The sequence below is a fragment of the Balaenoptera musculus genome, chromosome 8 (assembly GCF_009873245.2).
Source record: "Balaenoptera musculus isolate JJ_BM4_2016_0621 chromosome 8, mBalMus1.pri.v3, whole genome shotgun sequence".
Taxonomy (NCBI): Eukaryota; Metazoa; Chordata; class Mammalia; order Artiodactyla; family Balaenopteridae; genus Balaenoptera; species Balaenoptera musculus.
Genome location: NC_045792.1, coordinates 9,162,187 through 9,173,919, shown reverse-complemented (window position 1 = coordinate 9,173,919; position 11,733 = coordinate 9,162,187). Strand labels below are relative to the sequence as shown.

The following is an 11,733-nucleotide window of genomic DNA, read 5'->3' as shown; positions in this document are numbered from 1 at the left end:
ACTTCTTAGCCTTAATCACTGTGCTACAATACCTCCCTGTAAGTGACAATGAAATCTCTGAATCAGCATTTTTACTTTCTAGGATCTCATGAGATTCTTTATAGATAAAAACAAGTACTTAAATAATTTTAATGGAATGTAGAAAGTATTAGAGCCAAGAAGGGTAAAATTAGGGGTATTGGACTTCAGAGGAGGATATTCATTATTTCAGTCACCTCTAAAATATACCAAGAATTATTTGCACCTTCTCCAAGCTTAAACCTAAAGTAACTTTCTCTGATTTTTCTCCACTACTTGATCATGCAGTTTAATCTTGATTACTAAAAACAAATATTTGTCAGATAACCAATAACAACTTTTTTCTTTCCAAATTTTTAATAGCCACTTCAAGTTCCCATCTCATGAGTTGTTTGTTCACACACATTTCTTTTTTTTTTTTTTTTTAACGTCTTTGTTGGAGTATAATTGCTTTACATTGTTGTGTTAGTTGCTGCTGTATAACAAAGTGAATCAGCTATATGGATACGTATATCCCCATATCCCCTGCCTCTTGTGTCTCCCTATCCCACCCCTCTAGGTGGTCACAAAGCACCGAGCTGATCTCCCTGTGCTATGCGGCTGCTTCCCACTAGCTATCTATTTTACATCTGGTAGTGTATATATGTCAATGCCACTCTCTCACTTCATCTCAGCTTACCCTTCCCCCTCCCCATGTCCTCAAGTCCATTCTCTATGTCTGCATCTTTCATCCTGTCCTGCCCCTAGGTTCTTCAGAACCATTTTTTTTAGATTCCATATATATGTGTTAGCATATGGTATTTGTTTTTCTCTTTCTGAATTACTTCGCTCTGTATGACAGACTCTAGGTCCATCCACCTCACTACAAATAACTCAAATTCTTTTTTTTTTTAATTATTATTTAAAATTATTTATTTATTTATTCATTTATTTTTGTCTGTGTTGGGTCTTCGTTTCTGTGCAAGGGCTTTCTCCAGTTGCAGCAAGCGGGGGCCACTCTTCATCGCGGTGCACGGGCCTCTCACTATCGCGGCCGCTCTTATTGCGGAGCACAAGCTCCAGACGTGCAGGCTCAGTAGCTGTGGCTCACAGGCCCAGTTGCTCCGTGGCATGTGGGATCTTCCCAGACCAGGGCTCGAACCCATGTCCCCTTCATTGGCAGGCAGATTCTCAACCACTGCGCCACCAGGGAAGCCCTCAAATCCGTTTCTTTTTATGACTGAGTAATAGTCCATTGTATATATGTGCCACATCTTTATTCATTCATCTGTCAGTGGACACTTAGGTTGCTTCCATGTCCTGGCTATTGTAAATAGTGTTGCAATGAACATTGTGGTACATGACTCTTTTCGAATTATGGTTTTCTCAGGGTATATGCCCAGTAGTTAGAGGAAAACATAGGCAGAACACTCTATGACATAAATCACAGCAAGATCCTTGTTGACCCACCTCCTAGAGAAATGGAAATAAAAACAAAAATAAACAAATGGGACCTAATGAAACTTAAAAGCTTTTGCACAGCAAAGGAAACCATAAACAAGACGAAAAGACAACCATCAGTATGGGAGAAAATATTTGCAAATGGAGCAACTGACAAAGGATTAATCTCCAAAATATATAAGCAGCTCATGCATCTCAATATCAAAAAAAACAAACAACCCAATCCAAAAATGGGCAGAAGAACTAAATAGACATTTCTGCAAAGAAGATATACAGATTGCCAACAAACACATGAAAGGATGCTCAACATCACTAATCATTAGAGAAATGCAAATCAAAACTACAGTGAGGTATCACCTCACATAGGTCAGAATGGCCATCATCAAAAAATCTACAAAAAATAAATGCTGGAGAAGGTGTGGAGAAAAGGGAACCTACTTGCGCTGTTGGTGAGAATGTAAATTGATACAGCCACTATGGAGAACAGTATGGAGTTTCCTTAAAAAACTACAAATAGAACTACCATATGACCCAGCAATCCCACTACTGGGTTAATAACAACTTTTGTCAAGACCTAAAAGCAGAGAACAAATTCTGCAGCCAACCTGACAGGTAAAGTGGAGTTGATGAAAGATTTTGAACAAAAACGGCATTCCTTCAGCAAGTACCTAATGAATATATACCCTGTCCCTGAAACCCTTCTAAGACCTGGTGATTCTTCAGTGAAAAAGCAAAACAAAAACCAAAAAGTATTTCTGCCCTCATGGAGCTTTCATTCAATTGGGAGAAGACAAAAGATACATGAAAGAAAGAGGTAAAACATGTGACATGAAAAATGTGATGAAGCTCATTGTCAAGCAATGCTCCACTGCCGCTTCACCTCTGAGGCTTTCAAGGATATTTCCAAATACTTCCCTAAGAAAGAGTGGGCAGATCTGGGTTACTCAGAGAAAATCACCTATGTGTATATGAAGAGAAACTATGACATCATGACTGATCTAGACGAACCTGCTCAGGAGGCTTCCAACATGCAAGAGAGAAAACACCTGAAGGTGATGCCCAAGAAACCCGAAAAGAAAAAAAATCCTTCGAAGTTAGTACCAGCAACATCAGGCTCAGAGCAGGCTCAGAAACAGCTGCGCTCCCCGGAAAAAGCAGATACCTCTGGTCAGCAGAGTAAGAAAACATCAGGACCCAAGGGAAGGAAGATTAATGTCTGGACCCACAGACTGCGGGAAAGAAAGAACGTGGTGATCTATGAAGAGATCAGTGACCCCAAGGAAGACGACTAACTCTCCTCGGGGATGTGACAAGTGCCCATGATAAGAAGCAGAACCTGGTGGCCTTTCATGAACATGGGCATGGCTGTGAACTCCTAGCCATCAGCTGTATAGCAAGTGAAAGAAAGAGTTCACAACAGTGAAAAGTTAAACATGATTTTTCTTACTATGTGCCAAACGTTGCTAGATGTTAGAGTTGCGTTGATGAGCAAGACATATACCTAATGTGTATTTCTCTCTGTGTACCCATGCATCTACCTTAAAAAAACAAGTATTGTCAAGTATTCTTTGTACAAAACGACACTAACCTCCCTCTCTCCAGATGCAACTACTGAGAGCAGTTCTGAGTGTTTGATTCCAGATGTTTTTCTCTGCATTTACACACAAACACACACACACACACACACACAGGGTACCACTATGAGCATCTCTGACCTGCTTTTCCCCACTAGCAGCGTGTCCTGGACAAGTCTGTCTCACTCTGTTTCCTGTTCACTATGTGCTCCATGCTACAAACCTCCATTATTCATTTACCCTGCATCAATCACTGACAATTAATAAACATTTACAAGTTTTTCCCAGTAAAAAAAAAAAAAAAATGTGATGAAGAAGAGGAAAACAAGGGAAAGAGATAGAAAACACAAGCGTTACAGATTTCAACTTTAAGCAGAGTAATCTGACATTTGAGCGATGATTTGAAAGATACCTGAAAAGCTTATCCTGATAAGAACAGTTACTCTAACAAAACATGGCATGTTCATGGCTTAACAGAGCACCTTTCCAAGGCATCACGTCTTTTTCCTGCACTTTAAATGCAATACTGTAACCCAAATTGCTGGCTGTGAGGGAGAAAATTCTGATCATAGTAACAGGATAGAGAGGCAAGAGACCTTGCTGAGGTTTCAGACAGTGACAATCACACAATGTAGGTTATTGACTGAAACTGATATAAAGCCTAATAAAATTCTGTGTAGCAATTTGCATTCTACACTCTTTACCAGGGTCTTTTAAATATTAAGGATAGTAGATCTTCTATCCAAAAAATAAATCTCTATTTGGGGAAGTTAACAGATGAGTTATATATATTTTTGGTATGAGTTAAGGGCTGGAGTCCTCTTGGAGAAGTTGTGAAATCAAAACACAAAAGCAGGGGTCCACCTTTCTCCAAGCAAGCAGCTAAAACCACTGTATGTTTATGAGTATGTACACATACATCAATGAGCACTTTCTAAGACTCAGCAATGATGGAGTCTCATCTGTCTCATTTACACTGAGAATTGTCCATGGTCCAGAGTGACTCAAATGAATCCCAATCCCTATTCTCAATCCCACTTCACATATTTAAGAAATAGAGAAAAACAATCCATTATCAAAAAATTAGAATAATCACCATAAATAAGCTCTTCTTAAGACCCAAGGGCAAAGAAGACCTTAGGGGTTCATTAAATGTTCACTTTCCTCTAGGAATCTTAGAGGGTTCTTGCAGGCATGATACAACACCAGGGAAAATTCTTCTGAGATTTTGTCACTTCAGAGACAGTTTCCATGGAAATTGTATTTTAAATGCATCAAGGTTTTATTTCAAGTGAACCAAGACTTCTCTAAAGTCATTTTCAGTGTTCACTTGCTCCAGTATAAGCAGAGAGAAACATAGAAATAAATATTCTTGATTAAGTTACTTTTGTCGCACAACTCTTTCCCAAAACTCGAATCTCTGTATAATGGATTCCTTGTCTACTAACTGCTAACACTAAAATATATGTGAGACATGGTTTATAACATACTCATGTGGAAAATGTCTGTATAATGCAGTGTCTATGTATATATGCCTCACACATATTCACTAACCCTCAAATGTCTGGTAGACCTTCAGTCAGCACCAGAGTGGTGTACCCTTCACTCCACACAAGAGAAATACAAGAATAAGCCATAATTCCAACCAAAAAAAAGTCGAAGAGCCTGTACAGAGAGAAAATATGGCAGCTGAAATGTCTTCATTTGATATGACTTCAGTTAGGGTCTAAGGACAGGCATAACATTAAATCAGTCTATCAGAAGTCATATGGTCTGTATTATACTTAATGTTCAGTTGGTTTTTGATATATTTACTTGGCACATTAAAATGCTAGGTAAAGTGATTCAAAAAAATGGTTCATGCCCCAAAGGGGTTTACAGTCTTATAGAGGCATCTCATGTTCTGTTTCTTTACCACTTTATTCCTTTCATGTTTCAAAATTTCCAGTGTTTAATTCTCAACCATCTGAGCCTCTTCTTCCTTAAATGTTTGGTGAGCTCATTCATGACTTCAACAACATCATCTTTATTCTTAGTTCCTAAGTTTGTATCTCTAGTTCTCATCTTTCTGTTAATTCCCTGTCTTGTGTATACAACCTCTGTATTAAAATGTTCCAGTATGCTGTCCTGTTGTCACCCTGAACTCAACAAGTACAAAAATTAACACATCTTCTTTGTCCCCAAAGCAGACTGCCCAACTTTCCTATGTTTTTATTGGAGAGGAAGTAGAAGATAGTATTAGTGGGGTACTATAAATTCTAGCTCATTTGGGTTGGCCCTAGTTAACATCTCTTGTCCCAAAAAAATTATTATTAGTAGCAGCTTCTCTCACTCTGAAATATATACCAGTTAAATGAGAAATTGTATGTGGAATCAAACCAACCTTTACAATTCCTGGCTCTGACACTTACTAGCTGTGTGGCCTTGGGAACTTTGAGCTTCAAATTACTCATCTTAAAATGGGGATACTAATCATAAATGGTGTATCTTCCATTACATAGAACATAGAAGACACAAAAAATATTATATTGTTGTTACTGCTATTATCATCATTATTATTCAGATCTGTACCTTTGAATAAGAAAAATATTTAAGACTGTAGTGGCACACAGGATTAGTTAAAATAGGGACAGACTGAAAGCAGGAAAATCAGTTAAGGTTTCACAAGTAGTGGAAATAGTAAAGTGAAAACAGTATCAAGAGATAAGAACATGGAAATACAGGATTTAGTATCTCTATGGTTTGGAAGAGAAGGAAAGAGAAGAAAGAAGCACAAATTAAATCTGACTAAAATTTTGAACCCAGGGAACCATGAGCAGGATGGCAGAAACGAACAAATAAGGAGTGGAAAGGATAAAGAGCTAGATTTTAGACTAGATGATAAAATGCTGGCAAATATCTTCAAAAGGAAAAGTAAAAAATTGGCAATGGAGGAACAGAGCTTGTGAGAAAGGGGTCAAAATACAAATTAGGATACTCTGATCACAGAAGAATGACGAATTGTTCCAAGTAGAAATATTTAAAGACAGACTAGTCAAAGGGTAAGTAAATATTTCTTGAATTCATGAAATTCACAGAAGCCAAAAAAAGAGAGAGAGAATTTCTAGTGTGAGAATTAACTAATGTTTCTGTGCATCCAAGGGAAAGAAGAAGAAATGAAAATGAATTTAAATAAATTGAACTCTTGCATTCCAATTTACTTCTTCCATATCACTGTTAATCTATATTTTGTCCTTAAATGTTTAGAAGAATTCAGTATTAAAGCCTGGAATTTCCTTTTTGGGAAGGATTTTCTTTAATAGATTTAGGACTATTCAGTTTTCTGTTTCTTCTTTTGTAAGTTTTACTAATTTGCATCTTTTAAAGAATATCTCAGTTTCTCTAAGTTATCAACTTTATCAGGGTAAAGTTGTTCATAATATTTATTTATTTTTTAAAAAATATCTTTGGGATCTGTAGTGATTGCCCCCTTTTCATTCCTGATATTATTGATTTTTGTTTTATATCTTTTTGTGGTGAGCCTAGCTAGTATTTTATCAATTTTCTTGATATCTTAAAAGTTGTAAGTTTTAATTGTTTTTCTCTATTAATTACTGATATTCTGTTTCATTAATTTACACTCTCATCTTTATCATTTCTTTCCTTCCTCTCACTTTGGATTCAGTTTGCTTTTCTATCTCTAGATTTTTAAGGTGAGAAACATTGGTTGTTAATTTTAAACTTTTTTTCTCCTCTAATATAGGCATTTAAAATTATAAATTTCCCTCCAGAAACTGCCTTAGCTACACCACAAAATGCTTAGCTTTTTTTTTTTCATTTTTTATTCAGTTCAAAAATATTTTCTAATTTCCCTTGTGGTTTCTTTCTCAAAATTGGGTTATTTAAGAATGTGTAGTTCAGGGCTTCCCTGGTGGCACAGTGGTTAAGAATCTGCCTGCCAATGCAGGGGACACAGGTTCGAGCCCTGGTCCGGGAAGATCCCACATGCTGCGGAGCAACTAAGCCTGTGCGCCACAACTACTGAGCCTGCACTCTAGAACCTGCGAGCCACAACTACTGAAGCCCGCCTGCCTAGAACCCGTGCTTCACAACAACAGAAGCCACTGCAATGAGAAGCCTGAACACAACGAAGAGTAGCCCCCACTCGCCACAAATAGAGAAAGTCTGCGCACAGCAACGAAGACCCAATGCAGCCAAAAATAAAAAATAAATAAAATAAATTTAAAAAAAAAAGAATGTGTAGTTCAATTTCCAAATAGCCTAAAACCTAGCTCCTTACCATCTCCACTCCTTACTTCTTCATCTCTGCCATCCTACTCATGGTTCCCTGGGCTCAAAATTTTAGTCAGATTTAATTTGTGCTTCTTTCTTCTCTTTCCTTCTCTTCCAAACCATAGAGATACTAAATCCTATTCTTGCATGATCTTATCTCTTGACATTGTTTTTGCAGTGATCTCTTCTTAGTTTCTAAAATTTAATTCCATGGTAGTCAGAGAATATACTCTGTACACTTTAGGTTCTTCCAAATTTGTTGAAACTTCTTTAATGTCCCAGCATCTGGTTTATCTTAGTGAATTGTCCATGTGCACTTGAAAAAAAATCCGTATTCTGTTGTTGAATGAGGTGTTGCATAAATGTCACTTTGTTCCTGTCAGTTGATAGAGTTATTTGTGTCTTCTGTGTCTATAACGATTTTCTGTCTACTTGTTTTATCAACTACTGAAAGGGGAATGTTGAACCTACAACTTTTATTGTGAATTTTTCTGTATCTCCTTTTAGTTCTGTCAACATTTGCTTTATGTATTTGAAGGTCTGTTGTTAGGTGGTGTTAAACGTGTTCTGTGTAATACATTTAGAATTATGTGTTTTTATTACTTTATACTTGAATTATTATGAAATATGCCTCATTATGTTTGTTAATATTTCAAGTCCTGAAGTTTACTGTGTCAGAAATATATAGCTATTTCAGATTTCTTATGATTAGTTCTTACACAGTATATCTTTCTCCATTCTCTGTTTTAAGAAAACGTCTGTTTTTGCATTTGAAATGTGATTTATTTAAACTGCGTATAAGTGGGTTTTTATTTTTTCTTTATCCAGTATAACTTTTTCTGTCTTTTAATTGGCATGTTTAGACTATTTATAGTCAATATAATTTTTGAATTAAACCTACAGTCTTGGTATTTGTTTTCTACTCGTCCCATATGGTCTTTGTTCCTTTTTTCCCATCTTTTCCTGCCTTCTTTGAGATTAGTTGAGTACTTTCTAGTATTCTCTTTTATCTCCTCTGTTGGCTTATTAACTGTATCACATTTTATTAGTGGTTTCTAATAGTGATGACAGTATATAACTTTATCTTATCAAAATCTGTCCTGAAATAAAAGCTTGGCACTCTTTAAATATTAAAAACCTTTAAAAAGTATACTTTCATTTTCCCTTCCATTCTTTGTGATCATTGTCATATATTTTATTTCAGCATATGTTATAAACACCACCATAGCACATTGTTCTCATTTTTACTTTAAACATTGAATTATCTTTTTAAATAATTCTTAATGAAATAAACATTGTATTTTATATTTGAGTTCCTTGTGGTGATATGAACATGTACTTCTCAGAGCTACTACTTCAGGAAGTGTGAACGGCTGATCATCCCTGTTGCTACACTCTGAAATCAATCATCACCACATTGGTACTGAGGCCATGCTTCCCACAGGCTACCCCCAACTAAAATGACTGAAAAGAACAGGGGTTTTAAAGCAGGCATGTTCTTGCCAGATACGGGCCTCCTCCCATGGAATTTGGCTCAAGAATTTTCTGTCAGCCTTACCATCAGCCTCCCCAGTCTGATGGCTCTCCCAGCTTCCTCTAGCTCCTGCCTCATTTTCCCTGATAGATGTTACACACCTAAGCTTGTCTTGAAATCCCCTTCTCAGAGGACTGGACTAATGCAGGGAGTAACAAGTTTGGTCCAATCAAAAATATAGTGAGATAGGGACTAGGGATTGACTTAACTCATTGTCAGGTGGGTGAAGAAATCATTATCTTGGTTCGTGGACTGTGCCCAGCATACAGTGACTGCTCAATTACTAAAGATTTCATTGGTGGCTAAGTAGGAATATGTCCCTGTGGAGGGGAATACTGCTGTAGGTGCAAATTTATAAAATAATGCAGGCTATCAGTGCATCTCCAAGTTCTTTTTCATGTGTATTAAAGCTGATGATGGGACTTCCCTGATGGCGCAGTGCTTAAGAATCTGCCTGCCAGTACAGGGGACATGGGTTCGAGCCCTGGTCCAGGAAGATTCCATGTGCCACAGAGCAACTAAGCCCATGCACCACAACTACTGAGCCTGCGCTCTAGAGCCCGCGAACCACAACTACTGAGCCTGTGTGCCACAACTACTGAAGCCTGCGCACCTAGAGCCCGTGCTCTGCAACAAGAGAAGCCACCACAATGAGAAGCCCACAAACTGCAACAAAGAGTAGCCCCCCGCTCGCTGCAACTAGAGAAAACCCCCGCGCACAGCAACGAAGACCCAATGCAGCCAAAAATAAATAAATAAATAAACTAAAAAAAAAAAAAAAGCTGATGACATTACTGTTAGTTAAATGCTTATTTAACATATAGCATACATAGATAGTACTTATGTTTTAAGTGGTCAATGTTTTGAACTCCATTTTATTTTTTTTCATGAGAAAGAATTTTCTACTTTATTATCCATTAATCTTTTTTTAAAATTTTATTGAAGTATAGTTGACTTACAATGTTGTGTTTAATTTCTGCTGTACAGCAAAGTGACTCAGTTATACACACACACACACACACACACACACACACATATATATATTCTTTTTCATATTCTTTACCATTATGGTTTATCACAGGATATTGAATATAGTTCCCTGTGCTATACAGTAGGACCTTGTTGTTTATCCATCCTATATATAATAGTTTGCGTCTACCAACCCCAAACTCCCAGTCCTTCCCTCCCCACCCCGCCCTGCACTGCCCTTGGCAACCAGAAGTCTATGAACTCCATTACTATCTAGTCATAGAGGTCTATTTCTCATGGGCCATCTAATTGCACTTTGTTGCCTATTGAGTTTCCTTAGGTAATCAATCCATTGCATAAAATTAAAGAATTGGTTTTTGACGTAAAATAATTATATGTTTTAGTATATGGTGTATTTTTGCCTTTATAACAAGTTAATGGCCATATCTTTAACTTATTATACTTTAAATCGTCACTCTGAAACCATGTCTCATTATACGTTACTATTATATTGTTGCTAAGAAAATGTGTTACCAGGTTTATGACATACTAGAAATATATTGCTATGAGTCTTGAATAATAAGTGGGTTCACAGCAGAGGGTGGAGGAGAGCATGACAGGCAGACCAACTCAAAAAAAACCCAAAAACTGGAAGCCCAGTAAATCCTTTCATATTTGAGCAAAGGCAGGTGATAGTATGGGCTGAATCACTGAGTGTATGAAAGGGCAGAAAGGAGATTGTTGGAGTTGTTAAGGATGATAATCACTCATCCTGCTCTCTGCACTTTCAGTAGAGAACTAACTGAGAAATGAGACACAGGAGCCTCATAAAAGGGAGATCAGAAGGTGAGCTTCAATACTAATAGGATTAACTGGAGGATACAGCTTAGCTCTGCAGCCACAGTGGGTTTCTCTAATTCCCTCACTGCCTTCCCCAGATAAGTCTGATGAACCGAGGCATAGGAAAAATGGACAACATCAGGCCTTCCCTACCAAGGGGGATGGGACGCATGAAGGAGGAGACAAATACTGGTCCAGAGGACAGGCCAGTCCTAAAAAGAGAGCCCAAAGGGGACTGGGCCATTCATTCCCAGTTCACTTTCCCAGCTTCAGCAGTAATGTCACTCCTCTCCCTTAAGGAAGAGAAGAACAAGGATATGGATAAGGAGAAAAGTTTCTTCGCATTCTTTACTCTCCTAGGGCATGGAAGGACAGGTACCCATTTTAGAGGAATCATCTGCTTTTGGCCAGAGAGAATTGGCCCATTTACAGAGAAGAGGAATAATTGCTCAAACCAGGTTGCCTTTTGTGGGTAAACATATAAGTACATAGTTCACGTATGTGCATAGTTGTATGTTAAATTCTTGCTTCCAACATTCTATAGATATAGCTCAGAAATGCTTCACTGTTGAAACATTTATTTTTCAAATCATCTTGAAAAAGTAACTAGAAATGTGAAGACTACAATTTCTCAAAGACTATTTCCCCTTCCCTTTCCCTGTATTGGTCAGTTATCAGCCCTGCTTCTGGGAACCCAGGTCATTCTTTGCAAAATTTAGACAAGTACACAAAATCAGAGCTATTTGAGGAGTCTGCTTTCCCAAACCTTATGCCACTTTAAGAAGAGAAAAGGTGGACACTGCTGTGGAACAGTTCACCAGAACTTCCTGCTCGCAGTAACGTTCCTGAATTCAGAGAAGGGACAGGGCACTCAACTCTGTCATTATTTGTGTGAGGAAAGAGGGGCAGAGAGATGTGCAATTGTCTATCATAATCTTTGGCCTACATCTGTCACTCTGTCCTGTGGGTTGGTGGAGTAGGCAAGAACACCAGAGATGTCTGGTTGAGGTTTTAAAAAACTGATCCTATAGCCCAGCAGCTAGGCTCTCTGGGTGCACAAGATGTCTGGAGAAGAACAAACACATT

The 11,733-nt window shown here is 37.8% G+C and overlaps 1 protein-coding gene across 1 annotated transcript; it reads left to right on the top strand.

Annotated features, from left to right (window-relative positions):
* The first annotated feature begins 2,318 nt into the window (after positions 1-2,318).
* On the top strand, positions 2,319-2,750 carry LOC118899009 (protein SSX1-like). The gene has a single exon (XM_036859894.1). The coding sequence runs from the start codon at positions 2,319-2,321 to the stop codon at positions 2,748-2,750; it is 432 nt and encodes a 143-aa protein (XP_036715789.1).
* Positions 2,751-11,733: the final 8,983 nt, after the last annotated feature.